Source organism: Schistocerca serialis, chromosome 8 (genome assembly GCF_023864345.2).
Source record: "Schistocerca serialis cubense isolate TAMUIC-IGC-003099 chromosome 8, iqSchSeri2.2, whole genome shotgun sequence".
Classification (NCBI taxonomy): domain Eukaryota; kingdom Metazoa; phylum Arthropoda; class Insecta; order Orthoptera; family Acrididae; genus Schistocerca; species Schistocerca serialis.
In genome coordinates this window covers 226,070,513-226,089,397 of record NC_064645.1, presented here as the reverse complement: position 1 = coordinate 226,089,397, position 18,885 = coordinate 226,070,513, and the positions used below count along the sequence as shown (strand labels likewise).

The 18,885-nt window shown below is 42.2% G+C and overlaps 1 protein-coding gene across 2 annotated transcripts in view; it reads right to left on the bottom strand.

The window, feature by feature from the left end:
* Nucleotides 1-6,287, bottom strand: part of LOC126416450 (extracellular tyrosine-protein kinase PKDCC-like) — a 43,281-nt gene extending 36,994 nt beyond the window's left edge. Inside the window, exons 1-4 of one of the 2 annotated variants that reach the window (XM_050084177.1) lie at nucleotides 5,265-6,287; nucleotides 4,458-4,571; nucleotides 4,191-4,379; nucleotides 3,461-3,758 (exon numbers count right to left, since the gene is read on the bottom strand). In XM_050084177.1, coding sequence (XP_049940134.1) covers nucleotides 3,461-3,758; nucleotides 4,191-4,379; nucleotides 4,458-4,571; nucleotides 5,265-5,738 — 1,075 coding nt within the window. In that variant the 5' untranslated portion in view covers nucleotides 5,739-6,287. The remainder of the gene's footprint in view (nucleotides 1-3,460; nucleotides 3,759-4,190; nucleotides 4,380-4,457; nucleotides 4,572-5,264) is intronic. The other variant, XM_050084176.1, reaches the window with a different exon arrangement.
* Nucleotides 6,288-18,885: the final 12,598 nt, after the last annotated feature.

Genomic DNA, 18,885 nt, shown 5'->3' with positions numbered 1-18,885 from the left:
TTATATTATATATATAAGCAACTAAACAATGGCATTTTTCTGAATTATTTTGACAGATAGTGGAAAGAATACAACGGTATAGCAGTTCTCAATATTTACAGTCAGACTTTAATGGAAGGCTCTCCCCATACAAAATAGTAGTATACTGACTTCTCCAATGGGGTACATTGGTGGGGTTGGTAGAAAATTGTATAATGTTGCTCAAATCTAAGAAAACCACTTCCTACTATGAAGAAATGAACATGAACACAAATCAGTGGCCGTTCAAGTACCCAATATTGCTAAGTTTAACTAACCTTTAATAATTTTCATGACTGAAATTGGCAAAGTCTCTCATAATTCAATAAGTCTTCACAAGGTGCATCAAGTTACTCCCACAACATGGGACATCATTTACTTACTTTTTGAAAACCAAGCAATCCCATGCCACACAACTACACAAAGGGAATATTATTTGATTCAAACAAACCACACTTGCTCCTGCAGGCAAACTCTGTCATAGGATAGTGAGACTGCGACGATATTATGACTTTTTACTTGCATAGAATTTAAATGGATTCACCCCAAGGACTATCCGACAAAGAAAAATAAAAGTTTTACGAAGTGCAATAAAAATGTGTACTGGCAAAAGTAGAACTGAAGAGAAATGACAAAATGAGACTTGTCACTACAGTGGCAAAATGTCATGAAACTAACAAAATGTGTGACAATAACTGACAGGAAATATCACAAAAAGTGACTGTGGAAAATACCTCTGTAAGAACCAGTGTCACCTTGCTGTTATAGTCATTAATTTTAAAGACAATGAAATAAAGATGAATGCAGTAGTGCTGGCAGAGATGCTGATAGAGGGTGCAAGTAAATCATGACAAACATACTTTAGGCAGGTTGGTGATGTGAAAGTATGGAAGGAGGGACACAATATTGGGTGAAGCAGGATTGAAGTACCTGCCATGGATCGGAAGCAAAATACACACACACACACATTTTTTGGTGATACCGATAAATGTGTTATTTGGCAGCAATCTCTGCAATACTATGAACTACCATTTTTGCAAAAACTTTGTGGCTTTTGTCATGCAGACCTACACATGTGGGCTCTGAGGAAACCTGTTTCATCAATGTCCTATGTGATTTTATTTTGAAAGGTGTTAAAGTATACGAATCGTTGAGTGTGGACAACATACTTGCAGAAAGAGCATGCTACATTAGGTGTTTTATGAAAAACTGAAGCATCAGAAATAAAGCCGCCACTCATTCATTGAAACAAAATGCAGATGTATACACACCACACTGAATAAATGTTGCAGAGTGACAATGTGAATAAAGTATTGTCAAACAGTAGAGCCTGGCAATATTTCTTTGTTGCAAATGCAGGGCTTTATTTTGTGTTCACTTCTTTTTGAATAACAGAGAAACTAACTTAGGATACCCTGTCACAATGGGCAGAAAGAAATTAAAAACATGTAGCCATAAGGACAGGTAAACTTTGGCATTCTTTTCGTGACAAAAAATAGAAACACTACAGCCGTCCTTATGATTTTAACTTATTTTGTTGCTACCAGTTTCAACGCTTCATGGCATCAATCTTTAGGCTGTCTTTGATGCGGTAAAGGTTGATACGATCCGCACGCATAACCAGCATTACTGGATACACAGATAATGTGTCAGTACTCCAACCATCAACTGGCAGTGGAGTGATGTTAGGTTTCACTGTTGTGACAAAGACTATAAAGGCTCTTTTTTTTTAAAAAAAAAAGAAAAAAGTGAAGACTACTGGAGGACATATTTTAATGGAAGAGGAAACTACAAATATAATGAAATCAGTCTGCATTGAGTTGAATGAAGTGTCAGCATAATCATCCAAGAGAAACAAAAAGTAATGAATCAACCTACACACCTGTGTAAAATAGCAATATCACTGTGCAACGTAATTTTATTGATACTGCTGACAAACTGTTATTAGGATAAAGATAAGATGTACGGTAGGTCTTGTTTCTGCTCTCGCTCTAAATAACACAGTACAGTCAGAAGCACATACAGATATTTAGTTTATGACAGTGCTTCCACTTTTAAGAGTTCTACAGTGTATGCTGTTACTACCTCTACTCCCTGTCTCTCAGGCATATATAAGACAGTGCTGCCACCCTGGCCACGTAACCAGTTCACTTTGTTGGGTAGTACACATTCATCATTTTGCTAAATTCTGACAGAAATTCTACTGATCAAACAAAAGGTAGGGAAACTGATTCCCAATTTGAGTGCAGCACCACGAGTTAATGATACGGGGTGTTGTAACGAACTTCAGTTTTGTTCAAATCTTATGGGTAATTTGTTACTTCATGACATTTGTTACACATGACTTGACTAAACACCCTTCTAATAGCAGTTACCCATCTTTAAATGTGCTGTTAATACATTGCCACATCAGCTGCAATCTACTGACTGAATGAGTAAATGACATGCATCACACTAGGTCACAACACAGATATATCTCAATCACAAAGTTATTTTATTTGAGCTATACTTAAAATTAAGACTTGTTACATTACTATTTAAGTAACTGAAATGGTATGGATATTGTTTGACCATTAACTGTGTCACTATGCTATGACAACATTTAACAAAGCTTATCAATAGAGACAGTGGATGAGCAGTTTACTACAGAAGTGCTTTTGTTCTCTGCTGAAAGCTAAACATGGCAGAGCTGCTGCACAGGCACATGCAGAATGACATTCAGTACTGATTTGAATGGTGGAGAAATAAATGCAGACACATGTAATGCAAATTGGTCCAAGTCAGACAGAAACAAGAAATAATTAACCATACTTGGCGAGTTCATAAATTTCCAAAATCAATCTTTTCTTTCGCACCAGAACTCTTAAGACAATATTTTCCAGCAGAGTGAAAGAAAACAGCTTACCCATAGCAATTGAGTTGGTCGATCTTGATTACACAAGTCACAGCTTAAGAAAACAGTTAAAGTTAAAAAAACAACCATACTGTAACACATCACAAAAAATTGTTCCTCTGTAACACAAGTGGTCTCACTTCTTTTGTGTTGTGGACGAGTACACAAAAAATAGCATTTCACCAATGGGAGATATCATTCACACCTATTTGAATATACAAAGAGAAATATATTTGAAGTAGGCCTACCTAATATTAAAATAAAGGTTGAAAGAGAAAACTTCTTTCTGTGCATTTGCATTCATTTTTAATAAACAGAAATTTATGCACGAGTGAAGAGAAACATGAGGAGGAGGTGGTCATCACACTGCTGTCAGCATGTAGTGATGGTGTTTGTATTTTCAATAGTGAGATTATGGATATCAGAAATAAACAACATCTGCAACAAATGTACTGGTCTTATAAGATAAGTTTTTACTACTGTTAGATACATTTATCTCTTCATTTCAAAAAGCATGACTAATTTTATACAATGTTACGTAATACTAACCTAGAGAGTCCAACGATGGTGGCTGTGGTATGTGTCGTTGCAAATATTCACCAGAGGCAAATTTGTGAACCAAATGTTCTGTTGCAGATAATATATGAGCAGTTTCCCATGTACCAGGTTCCTTATAAGCTCTTAATAACTCTTGGACTTGAGGCTCTAGTGATGCTGGAGCACTCAGAGGCAAAAATAGACTTATGAAATGTTGACCTGCACGCAACACATTAAGACGTTCATTGTAGCCTACACAGTGTGAGTTTTGGCAGTTCAGGTGAATCTCTCTGGTTCCATTATGTCCTCCCTGCAACACACAACACGCACAAGACTGAGGACTACTAGAAGAATTTACAAAGGAATTCAGATATTATGTGTTAGGTCTCGCACAGAAGCATCCTATTAAGTAGCCAACAAAAATGCCAGAGCAAGAGCAACTGTAAGTTAACGTAAAACCTGAAAGTTAAAACATTACTACTTACTCAAATTTTCATCATTATTTGGTTATCTTAATATTTTTTGGGACCCTTAAGATGCCAGACATTCCATAACCCATATGCAAGACATTCCATAACCCATACTGAAGGAGTTAATTTGGTAAAATCTATACAAATAACTTAATGCCAAATCACCTCTTACTTATGTTACAATAATAAGATATTTTACCGGAGTAGTCTATCATAAAAGTGGGATAAATTTAAGGAAAGTCAACCCATTCTTCACATTTCACTATTCATACCTCTGCTTGTATAATACAGTCATCATCTGTTGCACATTCTGGTTCCCCAACTCCAATATCATCAACGTCAGATAACTTCAGTGTTCCTCCAACCAAAACAAACTGCTGTCTTCTAAAGTCATTCATTGACAAAGAACCAAGGGGAGAAGTTGCAAGGTGATGTAGAATGTGGGCTATTCCAAGAGCCAACTGTAATATTAAGAATGTTTGCTTAGACATGCTATGAAAGACAAACTAAGATCATGTTTAGCATAATGTGATACATACTCTCAGCCTGTCTTCCCATGACAACTGAAGTAAGCGGACTGTATCCAGAGGTTCGCCAAGTTCTGTTACAATGGCGACAGGACCAACAGTTTCAGGAACACATGAGCCAATAACCTGTAAAAAAATTCAGGAGTTAGAGCACTTTTGTATACAGTGGATTTCACTGTACTAGGTCCATTTTACACTTAGAAAAATGGAACATTAAATGCTCTGAATGGCACATATTTTATGTACGATATCTATCAACTCACCAGCAAAATATTTCAACAACACAAAACGACAATACTGTTTAATGACTGCAGTCTTACTTTCTATAGCTACACAACTGTCCATTTTTTTTTCCTCAAATGACTACAGTATCACTCCCACTGTCTGTTTCATAACTGACTACAGAAGCTTGTACAAAACATGCAGGTGTACTACATTTACATTATAATACTTTATACCCTGGCGTACAAATGCTGAGTAAATAGCAGCTTATCTACAAGGAAAAACAGCATGTTGTTCTGCATAGCCACCAGATTTGTAAGTTGACAAGAATTAGAGCCTACCTTCATTTATGGGCTAACTTCTTTGGAGTGATTTAGTTTGGGCAAAGTTTAGGTAAAAATATTTCTACACCACAAATTATTTAAATTACATTACTGATTTACGGAAGAAACACTACATACTAGAAGAATACTGATTCTACACAGCAAGCAGCTTGCTTTCTGAACTTATGTTACGTGTAAATAAAACGTGTACTAAAAATTGTTTACGCACAAGCGTTCATTGGAAGATGATTAAAATCACTTAATTATTACTTACGGTCACAACATTGTCATGGGCAAGCTCCGTTAAAAGCACTATTTCTTTCAAAATTTTTGCTGCTGCTCTGCGATAGCACACTGACATTGAAGCATCACATTCTCTCATGTCTTTTCCATTCAAGTTTACAGTTTTTACAGCTACATTCTTGCCTCTAAAGGTACCCTTATAGACAGCTTTTGTCCATCCTGCTGCTACGAACTCTAGGTCAGTCAGTTCTCTCAAGGAAAGGCAACCAAATAAGTGTCTTTCTGCAGCAACTGGCCATCTCAAGCCACTCTCGTTACTATACCATCCCTCTACCTCCCACAAGTAGCTATCCTCATAGTTTGAGGGCTTCGTTGCAACACGTCTGCTGTAGCGAAGCTGCAGAAGCAAAACACCAGCTACAGCAAACAAAATTGCGTAAACGGTGATGAGTAAACATAAGCTCGAACACCGTGGAAACACGATGCCAGCGCGATACAGTGACATGGCAAGGTGATTATCATGTCAAGTACTTAATTCTTTCGTGCACAGAGCTGAAGCACATTATTGTGTCGTATACAAACGGCCTCAATTCATTATATGTCATATTAATAACAAATTTGCTGATATGATGCTCTATGCGAGAAAAATGGACGCAGTCCAAATCTCTGCTTTTCGGATAGTATCGTATTATTGTTCATTCATCACTGACAGTTCGTATCTCTGAATATCTGGCAGTCTACAAACGACAGAGACACTGAAAGGGCCCAGGCTAGGCTGAAAATCATCGTCTGCTAGTTTCGAACCTTCTATGTTAACGTGAAGCACAGAACTGTCAATACTGCGAACTTCGTGGTATTACAGCAAAGCAAAGGATAACTGTTCACACTTCTTCCGACGCTTAACACAGAAGCTTCGTGAAATAATTTTATCACGCTCACAACAGTCCCCCGGCACTGCATTCTGCACGGTCGGTGTGTACTACCGTTTCGTCCAAAATACCTCTCGCCGACCTACTCCTCCCATTGCTGCAACCAAACTAATCCACGAACATGGCAGAGCTGTGGCAGAGGGCAGCAGGAGTGCTGCAGGTGTACCAACGCAACCAAATATTGACATCCGTTACCTGTTGTACAGTACTTCTAACAGATCACATAAAAAATCTCATGTAAATTAAAGTCATAAGACTGAATCGATAGATTTATTACTATATCAATATATAATTTGAAAACAGGTAATACATCGAGTTCGACGTTGTTACGCGTAATGTTGCTTCCCTGCAAAATGGAACTACTGTGGGAATGCCTGGTTTGAGACATGCGCAGAAGTCTCAGTTACTCGTTGGTGGCGTGGATCGAGTAGATTATGACTCTACGGCGATGAGCACAACATTTTAACCTCCTTGCAGGCACTGTTTGTTTGTTACTTGCGTGTTCCCTAGACCACATTCACTATAATTTTATGAATGGCTCATGCCAACTGAATAAACGTACAACATATATCTTTTTTTTAAGCCATGGAAAAATATTTATATGGCTACGTGCAGCTCAGTTTTATTTCTGTATAAATGAATAATTATTTATTTTCAAGAACTTATCTATGGTATAGAACAGTCGTCGTCAAACTGCGGGCCGTGGGCCGCATGCGGCCCGCGGTTCACAGCTGTATTTATACTTTTTTTTTCTTGTTTAAGGTCCATACTACCACCTCAGAAAGTTTGTCGGTGGAGGTCTCGTTCACCCTATTTGTTCTATGGCCGCTTTTCACCGGTTATTGCATATTTTAACTAAAAACCAGTGACGATACATATTTTCGCTCTATGTTTCTAACATTTTAAAAATTTAGATGGGCGGTCTCTAGCTCGATCTAGTTTTACGTCTCACAGACTGAGCTCTACCTAGAACTGCGTGCAGTCGCTAACCGAGAGGCTACTGCCTAGCGAAATCATTAGAGAAGAGGAACAGACAGGCAGTCATCGCTTCTGCGCCCGCGCCCCCTGTTAATCCCCTACTCGCCGTGCGGAGTAGCCATGTGGTCTTGGTGCCTAGCCACGGTTCGAGACCCCTGCTGTCGTAGGTTCGGGTACCCCCCTTGGGCATGGGTGTTTGTGTTGTCCTTAGCGTAAGTTAGTTTAAGTTAGATTAAGTAGTGTGAAAGCCTAGGCATTAATGACCTCAGCAGTTTGGTCCCATAGGAACTTAACACACAAATCCCCTCCGCTGTCATACCGTACGCGTCGGCAGCAATTAATTAGTCGCTCGTCCATTGTTTCAGTTTAGCTTTCTATTTACTTGTACGCAGTTGAACGTGTTTACGCCCTATGGTGTGTAACGTGTTGTGCGCAATGTGGTCCGAAAAAAGAAGCGTCGTTTCGTGGATAGCTGACCATCCCGGAACATTTACATATGACAGAATTGTTATATATTGTTAGTTTGCGAGAAAAACGTGTAGATAAAGAAAAGTTTCAAATAGACCAGCAAGTCAAGAAAAATCTTCATACCGCAGGAATGCAGAAGAAAGGACCACGACAACAACTTCTGACAACAGCAAGTGGCAGTAACAGGGATTTGTCTAAAGGTTACCAAAAAGGACAGTTTACCATGGAACTATGTGAAGCATTCATTGCAAGCAATATTCCTCTTCACAAACTTACAAACCCTATCTTCAAAGGCTTCCTGCGCAAATATTGCTTAAATCAAAATATACAAATGAATCAATCTTGCGTAAAAATTACATACAGATAATTTGCATAAATGTTCTGGAAGAAATAGGCTATGAACCCAAGGGCAGCATTATCTGGGTTCCAGTTGACGAAGCTACAGACACTTGTGGCCCTTACATTGGAAATTTAGTTGTTGGTGCTTTCCTATTTAACGACCTGCAAAGAACTTGGAAAACTAAATCATTCTACAATCGCCAGATTTGTGAATGAAAGTATTAGAAAAATATTTCTGGAATCTTCTGCAGATTAAAGGGTGTTTATGTTTATTTCAGGTTCTGCTCCCAATATGATCAAAGCAGGAAAAGCCCTTCCACTTTTGTGAATGTAAGTAAACTGGTTTCATCCACAAAGAAATGTGTTTCTAAAGGGTCCTGCTCGCATCAAGACCTGTTGTTGTTGTGGTCTTCAGTCCTGAGACTGGTTTGATGCAGCTCTCCATGCTACTCTATCCTGTGCAAGTTTCTTCATCTCCCAGTACCTACTGCAACCTACATCCTTCTGAATCTGCTTAGTGTATTCATCTCTTGGTCTCCCTCTACGATTTTTACCCTCCACGCTGCCCTCCAATACTAAATTGGTGATCCCTTGATGCCTCAGAACATGTCCTACCAACCGATCTCTTCTTCTAGTCAAGTTGTGCCACAAATTTCTGTTCTCCCCGATTCTTTTCAATTTCTCCTCATTTGTTATGTGATCTACCCATCTAATCTTCAGCATTCTTCTGTAGCACCACATTTCGAAAGCTTCTATTCTCTTCTTGTCCAAACTATTTATCGTCCATGTTTCACTTCCATACATGGCTACACTCCATACAAATACTTTCAGAAATGACTTCCTCACACTTAAATCTATATTCGATGTTAACAAATTTCTCTTCTTCAGAAACGCTTTCCTTGCCATTGCCAGTCTACATTTTATATCCTCTCTACTTCGACCATCATCAGTTATTTTGCTCCCCAAATAGCAAAACTCCTTTACTACTTTAAGTGTATCGTTTCCTAATCTAATTCCCTCAGCATCACTCGACTTAATTTGACTACATTCCATTATCATCGTGTTTCTTTTGTTGATGTTCATCTTATATCCTCCTTTCAAGACACTATCCATTCCGCTCAACTGCTCTTCCAAGTCCTTTGCTGTCTCTGACAGAATTACAATGTCATCGGCGAACCTCAAAGTTTTTATTTCTTCTCCATGGATTTTAATACCTACTCCGAATTTTTCTTTTGTTTCCTTCACTGCTTGCTCAATATACAGATTGAATAACATCGGGGAGAGACTACAACCCTGTCTCACTCCCTTCCCAACCACTGCTTCCCTTTCATGTCCCTCGACTCTTATAACTGCCATCTGGTTTCTGTACAAATTGTAAGTAGCCTTTCGCTCCCTGCATTTTACCCCTGCCACCTTCAGAATTTGAAAGAGGGTATTCCAGTCAACATTGTCAAAAGCTTTCTCTAAGTATACAAATGCTAGAAGACCTACCAAGAAAAATTACCAAATGTGTGTTTGCCTCTCGAACCTGTGGTAACTCGTTGGGGTACGTGGGTCGAAGATGTGTTGTTTTACAGTGAACATTTCGAGGCTTTTAGAGGGGTAGTAAACGATTTCGATAGTGCAGAGGCTTTGGCAATTTGCCAGTGCAAGGAAGGTTTTAATGATTCCGGTATTAAAAAAGACATTGCTGTGATTAGCCCTCATTTCTCCCCTATACCTGCAAGAAATTAGCAACCTTGAAACTCAAGATTTGGCATTGAATGAATCCTTTCAGTTAATGAATAAAATTATTGTAGCGAACTTTTCATTGCCAAAGGTATTCCCAAAAAACCGTAAAGAAAGGTTTGAAAACATTTTAAACAATAATCCAGGCTTTGAACCCTCGTGCCAAATGGATAGTTTTATTTATGGGAAGGGTGAATTTTTACCAGAAACAATAAGTACCAACATAGCACCCAAATACAAATACTGCCCGTTACCTCACATGATACAGAGCGGTTCTTTTCTGCTTATAAAAATGATTTAAGTGGTCGAAGACACAATCTTAATACCGAACATTTGGAACAGCACTCGGTCCCCTTCCTAACCTCTACCGGAAAGTATTCAGAAAATGATATCAATATTCTAAATGAACCGATTTTTCGAATGGCCGGCGCTCTTCCTCGTGACTGATATGCACAGGTTCGACTTTGAGATATAATGCACGCAGTAACTACCACGTTTTTTTTAATTATTTGATCTTGCATATTTCGACACTTTTCATGTTTTTTTAAGCATTTTTCATGTATATTTTAAGATTTTTATGATGCATATAATCCGGAATTCGTTACTAGCTGCTGGTTGCACATCTAACGACTTCCAACGGCTACAGAAATTATATTTTCAATATTTCTCCTAATTATTGACCGAATTAAAAAAAATTAAAATGCTGCCTTTAGCTACTCATTAAGAGATATAATGTTGTGTTACAAGTTCAACACGAAAATACACATATTACAGTTAGAAACTGTTTGTCTTGAGGCAGGATAACTGATGGCGTGCATTACCCGAACTTCATTCATCCAGTATTTGAGAATTAAAGCGACTTCCAACAAACGTTACACATAATTTCAAACCTCTAAAATATCATTTCTTCTTGACATTCCCACAAAACGATAAAAGGGAAAAATTCATCGCTTACTACATTTTCGCTCTTCATGCAGTAAAACTTCAGCATCAGTTTTAATGTATCACTTTTTTGCTGGCGACTCTATTCGCAACACTGTTTACAGGCCATATCCACATGTACATGCAAAATTATATGACTGTACGACAAATACACTCCTGGAAATTGAAATAAGAACACCGTGAATTCATTGTCCCAGGAAGGGGAAACTTTATTTACACATTCCTGGGGTCAGATACATCACATGATCACACTGACAGAACCACAGGCACATAGACACAGGCAACAGAGCATGCACAATGTCGGCACTAGTACAGTGTATATCCACCTTTCGCAGCAATGCAGGCTGCTATTCTCCCATGGAGACGATCGTAGAGATGCTGGATGTAGTCCTGTGGAACGGATTGCCATGCCATTTCCACCTGGCGCCTCAGTTGGACCAGCGTTCGTGCTGGACGTGCAGACCGTGTGAGACGACGCTTCATCCAGTCCCAAACATGCTCAATGGGGGACAGATCCGGAGATCTTGCTGGCCAGGGTAGTTGACTTACACCTTCTAGAGCACGTTGGGTGGCACGGGATACATGCGGACGTGCATTGTCCTGTTGGAACAGCAAGTTCCCTTGCCGGTCTAGGAATGGTAGAACGATGGGTTCGATGACGGTTTGGATGTACCGTGCACTATTCAGTGTCCCCTCGACGATCACCAGTGGTGTACGGCCGGTGTAGGAGATCGCTCCCCACACCATGATGCCGGGTGTTGGCCCTGTGTGCCTCGGTCGTATGCAGTCCTGATTGTGGCGCTTACCTGCACGGCGCCAAACACGCATACGACCATCATTGGCACCAAGGCAGAAGCGACTCTCATCGCTGAAGACGACACGTCTCCATTCGTCCCTCCATTCACGCCTGTCGCGACACCACTGGAGGCGGGCTGCACGATGTTGGGGCGTGAGCGGAAGACGGCCTAACGGTGTGCGGGACCGTAGCCCAGCTTCATGGAGACGGTTGCGAATGGTCCTCGCCGATACCCCAGGAGCAACAGTGTCCCTAATTTGCTGGGAAGTGGCGGTGCGGTCCCCTACGGCACTGCGTAGGATCCTACGGTCTTGGCGTGCATCCGTGCGTCGCTGCGGTCCGGTCCCAGGTCGACGGGCACGTGCACCTTCCGCCGACCACTGGCGACAACATCGATGTACTGTGGAGACCTCACGCCCCACGTGTTGAGCAATTCAACGGTACGTCCACCCGGCCTCCCGCATGCCCACTATACGACCTCGCTCAAAGTCCGTCAACTGCACATACGGTTCACGTCCACGCTGTCGCGGCATGCTACCAGTGTTAAAGACTGCGATGGAGCTCCGTATGCCACGGCAAACTGGCTGACACTGACGGCGGCGGTGCACAAATGCTGCGCAGCTAGCGCCATTCGACGGCCAACACCGCGGTTCCTGGTGTGTCCGCTGTGCCGTGCGTGTGATCATTGCTTGTACAGCCCTCTAGCAGTGTCCGGAGCAAGTATGGTGGGTCTGACACACCGGTGTCAATGTGTTATTTTTTCCATTTCCAGGAGTGTAGTTTAGGAGATATGATACCATACGTATTTAGAAGTGTGAAGCACTGGCTTTGGCCTATAATGGTGGCCAGTATAACTTCAGCATCAGGCATAATGTTTTAATTTGTTATATGGCCGCTACGCAACATCATATTAAATAATAACTTCTTATACGCATATGCGAAAACATACACCTGTATTTCTCCTTCTCGTAAAACATAAAAGCGAATAATCTACAACGGGACAACCTAACTCATAGAACAAACCAAAGAATAAGCAGTACTGCCGACTGCTGCACTGTGCGTAACTGTTTGTTTTGTCCGTTTTTCCGCTGCCAACCGCCTTGCCGCAGGTTCTCGTCAGCGCTGTCGGACTGGATGACCATCCGGTCTGCTGAGCGCTGTTGGCAAGCGGGGTGCACTCAGCCCTTGTGAGACAAACTGAGGAGCTGCTTGACCGAGAAGTAGCCGCTCCGGTCTCGTAAACAGAGAAACTGGGCGAAGGAGCTGTTTTCTGACTTTTCCCCTCCATATCCGTATCCAGTGATGCTTGCGGGCAGAGGATGACACGGTGCCGCTGGGCCTTCATGGCGGGCCTCCATCACCTGTTCGGCGGAATTTAGTCTAGTTTTATCTTCCCACTCCCACACAGCCACCTCCTGGTATAGCGGAGCTCCAGGTGTGTGTGGGACCTTGTATCCGACCTTCCGACCCGCCCTTGTATAAATCACCGGTTGCATGTCTTGTTCTTCCGCTACCGTATCTTCCACCAGATTCGGTTTATTTGCTGTTCTGGAAGATGCTTGCTTCTTTTGTGACACCGTATTCTCGTATACTACTGCTAGTCTCGTATGTATTCCTGCTTTAAGTCTTCCGCCATTAAGTGAGCCGCTACGTACGATCGACTGACACAGTAACCCGTTTATCGTGAATCAGGAGCTTCATTGAGTGTGCGTTACGTTACTGTACTTTGTAAGATCCAGCATACGGTGGCTGCAATGGGGCTCTTACTGCGTCAGTTGGTAACATCACATGCGAACATTTGCTAAAGTCTCGGTGAATGAGGTTGGTTGGTTGGTTGTGTTGGGGAAGGAGACCAGACAGCGAGGTCATCGGTCTCATCGGATTAGGGAAGGACAGGGAAGGAAGTCGGCCGTGCCCTTTGAAAGGAACCATCCCGGCATTTGCCTGGACCGATTTAGGGAAATCACGGAAAACCTAAATCAGGATGGCCGGACGCGGGATTGAACCGTCGTCCTCCCGAATGCGAGTCCAGTGTCTAACCACTGCGCCACCTCGCTCGGTGGTGAATGAGGAATCAAGCAAGTATCCAAAGTGACAAGTGCTGGAAAAGGATAATTAGTAACAACTTGGTGCATGGTGAGTGCTGCAGGGAACAGTCTTCCACCAGTCCTGGCCTTTCCCATAGTGCATTTCAAAGAGCACATGTTGAATGGGGAACCTCCTGGAAGGCTGGGTCTATCTTCACCATCTGGTTGGATGAACGCAGAATTTTTCTATGAAGTGATGGAACATTTCATAAAACAATCAGCAAGCTCAAAGGAAAATCCTTCTCTATTGATTTATGACAATTATGAAAGCCATCTTTCTATTAGGGCGTCTCACTATTTTGACTGTTCCTTCACATTTGACAAACAGGTTTCAGCCACCAGATGTCGGGATATTTAAACCTTTTAATCTCGTATATGATGCCGTGGTCGATGCTTGGTTAATTCAGCACCCACGTACACCATTCACAATCTATGAAACTGTTGCATGTGTAAGCAGTGGTCATCAGAAAGGCCTTACTCCTTCAAGCATCTTGGCAGCATTCAAGAAATGTGGAATTTTCCCCTACGATCGCAATATCTTCACTGAAAGAGATCTCTCACTAACTTCTGTTACTGGCAGACCGTTGCCATCCGTGTCCCCTGGAACCAGCAATTCGAACTCTAGTGAGCCAGTGCCTTGTCAATCAAATTATGAACTACAAGACGCTACAAATACACCTGCTCAGGAATTACAAGCTTCGGTAAGTTCATTTATAGCCCCAGACGAAGCAAGGGGCTATCCCAAAGCAAATGAGAGAAAGAGCACACAGAATGGAAAGAAACAGCGTGGAAGTAATACAGCAACAGATTCTCCAAAAAAGAACCTCACAGAAACAAGACTGACGCACAAGGCAAGGCAGAAACCACAGCAGCCTACTACTGTTGAACCAAGGAAAAAGGCTACAAAAAGAAATCTTTTTTTGTTGCGGAGACTTCAGAAAAAGGAGAAGAACTAGAGCTGCGTGACAGTTCAGATGAATCATGGAAACCACAGATAGATCCATCAGCGCTTGAAGAACTGGATCGGGAATCTGATATTGGTGATTGCATTTTGACTCAATTCTAAAACGGAAAAAAGAGTTGTGTACTTTACTAAGAAAAGAGACAAGAAAGATGAGTGGAAGTTAGTTTTTTAAGAAAAAGTTCTAAAGCAGTAGCAAATCTCTTGTTCCTCTTGTGCCAGATGTTTGTCCAGTTCGCACTGAAGACAAAGATGATCCTTCGAAAACCTAAATTTTGCAGTGACGCTTAAAGACAGCAATTCTTTTACAGTTTTGTAATTATCCAAGAAGTTAAATATTTTCACATTATTTCCTTGTATTAATCCTCCCCATCAACTGTCTCAGTATGCTCCACATACACTGACCAGCCAGAACATTATGATCACCGACCTACTACCGTCACCTGGCGAGGAATGCTGCTAGTCAGATACACATATGGTGCATGTAGTATCAATAAGTGTGCTGTCTGTGTGGTGAAAGGGGAAGGCGTGCAATTTGTCTGAGTTTGACCGAGGGTAGGCACAGCACGAACATTTCGGAAACAGCACGACTTGTCGGGTGTTTGTGGAGTGCTGTGGTTAGTGTCTCAAAACGTGGCGAAACCACGTCCAGAGGTCGAGGGGTTGGGCGGCCACCCCTCATTACAGATGTCGGACGTCGTAGGCTGCGCAGACTGGCAAAACAGTACAGGTGGCGAACTGTGGCGGAACTAATATCAGACTTTAAGCTGGGTAGAGTACAAGTGTGTCTGAACACACAGTCCATCGAACACTTCTAATGATGGGCCTCCTCAGCCGACGACCTGTGCATGTACCAATGTTAACACCACGACATCAGTAACTGCTACTTAAATGGGCACGTGGCCATCAGCACTGGACGTTGGAGCCACGGCAGAGCGTTGCATGATCTGATGAATCCCGCTACCTTCTTCATAATGCCGATGATAGGGCGCGCATCCGTCGTCTTCCAGGGGAATAGCTCCCTGACTGACTGCGGCTCGGAAATGAGCTAGCTGCTGCTCCACTACGCTCTGGCGAACATTCACGTGCGCATCCGTGGGTCCACTGGAGCACGTACAAGGCACAATTATGACCGAGGAGAATCGCACACTGGTTGCAGACCATGTAGGCCCTTCGTGACTATCATGTTTCCTGATGGCAGTGGCATTTTTCAACAAGATAATGAGTCATGTCACATGACCAGGAGTGTGATACATTGATTCTAGGAACACAGTGCGAGTTCCAATTGATGTGTTGCCCTCCTCCCACTCCCTCTCCCCTCACTCGCCAGATCTGAACTTGATCGAATACCTCTGGGATGTGACTGAACGTGGTGTGAGAACTCCCCTCCCGGGATTTACGGGAATTAGGTGACTTGTGTGTGCAGATGTGGTGCGAACTCCCTCCAGCGACCAACCGAGGCCTCACTGCTTCCGTGCCATGATACGCTGCCGCTGTTACAGTATGTGTGCCAAAGGTAGACATACCAGCTAATATGTGGGTGATCATAATTGTTCTGCCTGATCAGTGTATGGGGAACAAAGATACAAAATACATCTGCTTAAATAATTGTGTGCAAATTATTTAATATCTAATTTTGTTTCATTTTGAAAGCAAATTGCATAAACTGTAGCTTACTCTGAGATATGGTACTAAGCAAAGTTTGAAAATGTAAATAATGTATGTTAAGCACTAGCACGAAAAAAAGTGTCTTACTCCTCCCCATGTTCCTTCATCTACATGTACCACTGAACGTACCTGCAAAATAATGCCATTGTATGACACATAGTTCACGGGATATGATGTCATAAACTTTGAGATGTGTTAAAATTTTTCTGTTACTTAAAATGAAATGCAAATTAGGACTCTCAACAAATTTTAAGCATAATTTCAAATCTTGTCTAAACTTTTTTCCCATATACTCTTAATCACTTATTTTACACATTAACTCGTTTGTAAAGTAATCAGACGTTTGAAGCTGTTTTATACACGGAAGATCGATTCTTTAAGGAATTGGGGGCTTACTAATCCTGTAGTAATATGCATCTAACAACTAACAGCAGAGTCCAAAAACCTCACCTAACATTAAGAACTTCTTAAAAATGTAATTTTCCTGCACATTAGCAAACATAAAAGTTACAGAGGCAGTAATTTTAATTGACGTTGGTGATTTCGGCCATGATCTAATTAAAGTTGGGTGTTTACTTCAGGGGAAGAGGGGAAAGCAGCGCGGGCACTAGAGGTTAGAGGACGTACGGGGGGAAATGTTTTATTGTTTGCCTTCAGTACTGACAACTCAGGGGCTTGCGCGAGTTGTACCAATCAGCTGCTGTGGTATAAATTGCAAACGGAAGTAACATGTAATCGTGAATGCGAATTATAGAGATTGTTATCTTCAGATGCTGCATATAACTGTAACAAGAAATACGAAATCATGTCGGTGCTGTTGTAATACGAGGGCTATCCACAAAGTACATTACGTTTTGGAATTAAAAATAAATAAAGTATTGGAATTTTTTTTATTATATACAGATGAAAGCCACACTTAAATACTACTTTTCTACATAGTTGCCATTTAAATTAAGGCACTTATCGTAGCGATGGACGAGCTTGGAAATTCCTTCGTCGTAAAATTCGGCCGCCTGCGCCTTCAACCACGTGGTTACCACTTCTTGAAGCTGTGCGTCGTCATCAAAACGCTGCATAGCCAACCACTTCTTCATTGCTGGGAATAAGCGGAAGTCGCTCGGTGCCAGGTCGGGACTGTACGGCGTATGAGGAAACAACTCCCACTTAAAAGATTCGAGAACTTCACGAGTGGCATTTGCCGTGTGGGCCCGGGCGTTGTCGTGAATCAGCAAGATCTTTCAGCCCAACTTTCCCCTGCGCTTGTTTTGTATTGCTCTTCTGAGGTTGTGCAGAGTTTGGCAATAACTTTGAGAGTTTATTGTACTGCCTCTTTCCAGGAAATCCACAAAAATCACACCTTTTCTGGTCGAAAAGACAGTCGCCATCACCTTCCTTGCCGACATTGTCTGCATGCATTTCTTGGGTTTTTGGGGGGAATTTGTGTGCCCCCACTGCATTGACTGCAATTTTGTCTCGCAGTTCACATGCTTAACCCATGTTTCGTCACCAGTAACGTTGCGATCGAGTAATGAGTCGCCATCTTTCTCGTAAGCGTCCAAAAACGTTAACGCTGCAGCCATTCGCTGATTTTTGTGCTCCTTGCACAGACAGCATTCAGGGCTGGAAAGAAAGCAAATGTGCGCTCGGTATGTCTACTGGGGCGCCTTTTCTGAGATGTGGAGGCGGCCTTATCTGTGGCTATCGAACGTGCAGGGTGCAGTCGTTTGCATGTTGTGGCTCACGTCTGCACCAACAACGCCTGTCGCATGGGTTCTGAGGCGATCCTCAGTTCGTACAGGTGGCTGGTGGAGGTGGTGAAGACAGTTGGCCTCTCTCGCTGGGTGCAAGCACAGTTCGTAATTTGCAGCATCGTTCCCAGAGTTGATTGGGGTGCTTTGTTTTGGAGCCTTGTGGAGGGTCTCAACGAATGGCTTCGTCGACTCTGTGACGGTCTTAGCTATAGATTTCTAGACCTGCGTTGATAGGTCAGGGGTGCAACACACAAAGAAGCAGGTACTCGGGTAGCAGAGTGCTTGTGGAGTGCACGTGAGGGTTTTTTGGGCTGGGCGGTAATTTGAGGTGCTCTGATGAACACTCGCCAGTCGATTCACAGCAAGGGAAGTCTAACGGCGTTCAGAATAAAGACACTTCGACTATCATAATTTTTTTTAGTAAACTGTCGAAGCTTTCGCAATAAAGTTCCTGAAGTTACTGCCCTCCAGGAAAGTTCTGACACTAAAATTATTATTGGGACAGAGAGCTGGCTAAAATCCAAAATGGAAAGGTCTGAGATATTTAGCGGGTCGTGGAACGTATATTGGAAAGACAGATTAGAGGCCATAGGAGGGGGAGTGTTCATCGCAGTTGACAAAAATATTGTCTCTATTGAGGTCGAAATTGAATGTGACAGTGAAGTCATCTGGTTGCGTATAAAAGGTGTAGGTGGAACCAAGTTAATTGTCGGATACTTTTACCGGCCACCCGATTCTGCTGCGACAGTTCTAGAGTCATTCAGAGGAAGTCTACGGTGACTAGTGCGTAAATACCCAGATCATGCGATACTCGTTGGAGGCGACTTTTACCTGCCGAGTATAGACTGAAATGTCTATGGCTTCATTGCCGCGGGTACAGACAGACAGTCATGCAAAATACTTTTGAACACATTTTCTGAAAATTATCTTGAGCAGCTAGATCGGCATGCAGTAGAAATATCTTAGATCTTGTAGCTACAAGTGGGACGGACCTTGTAGACAATG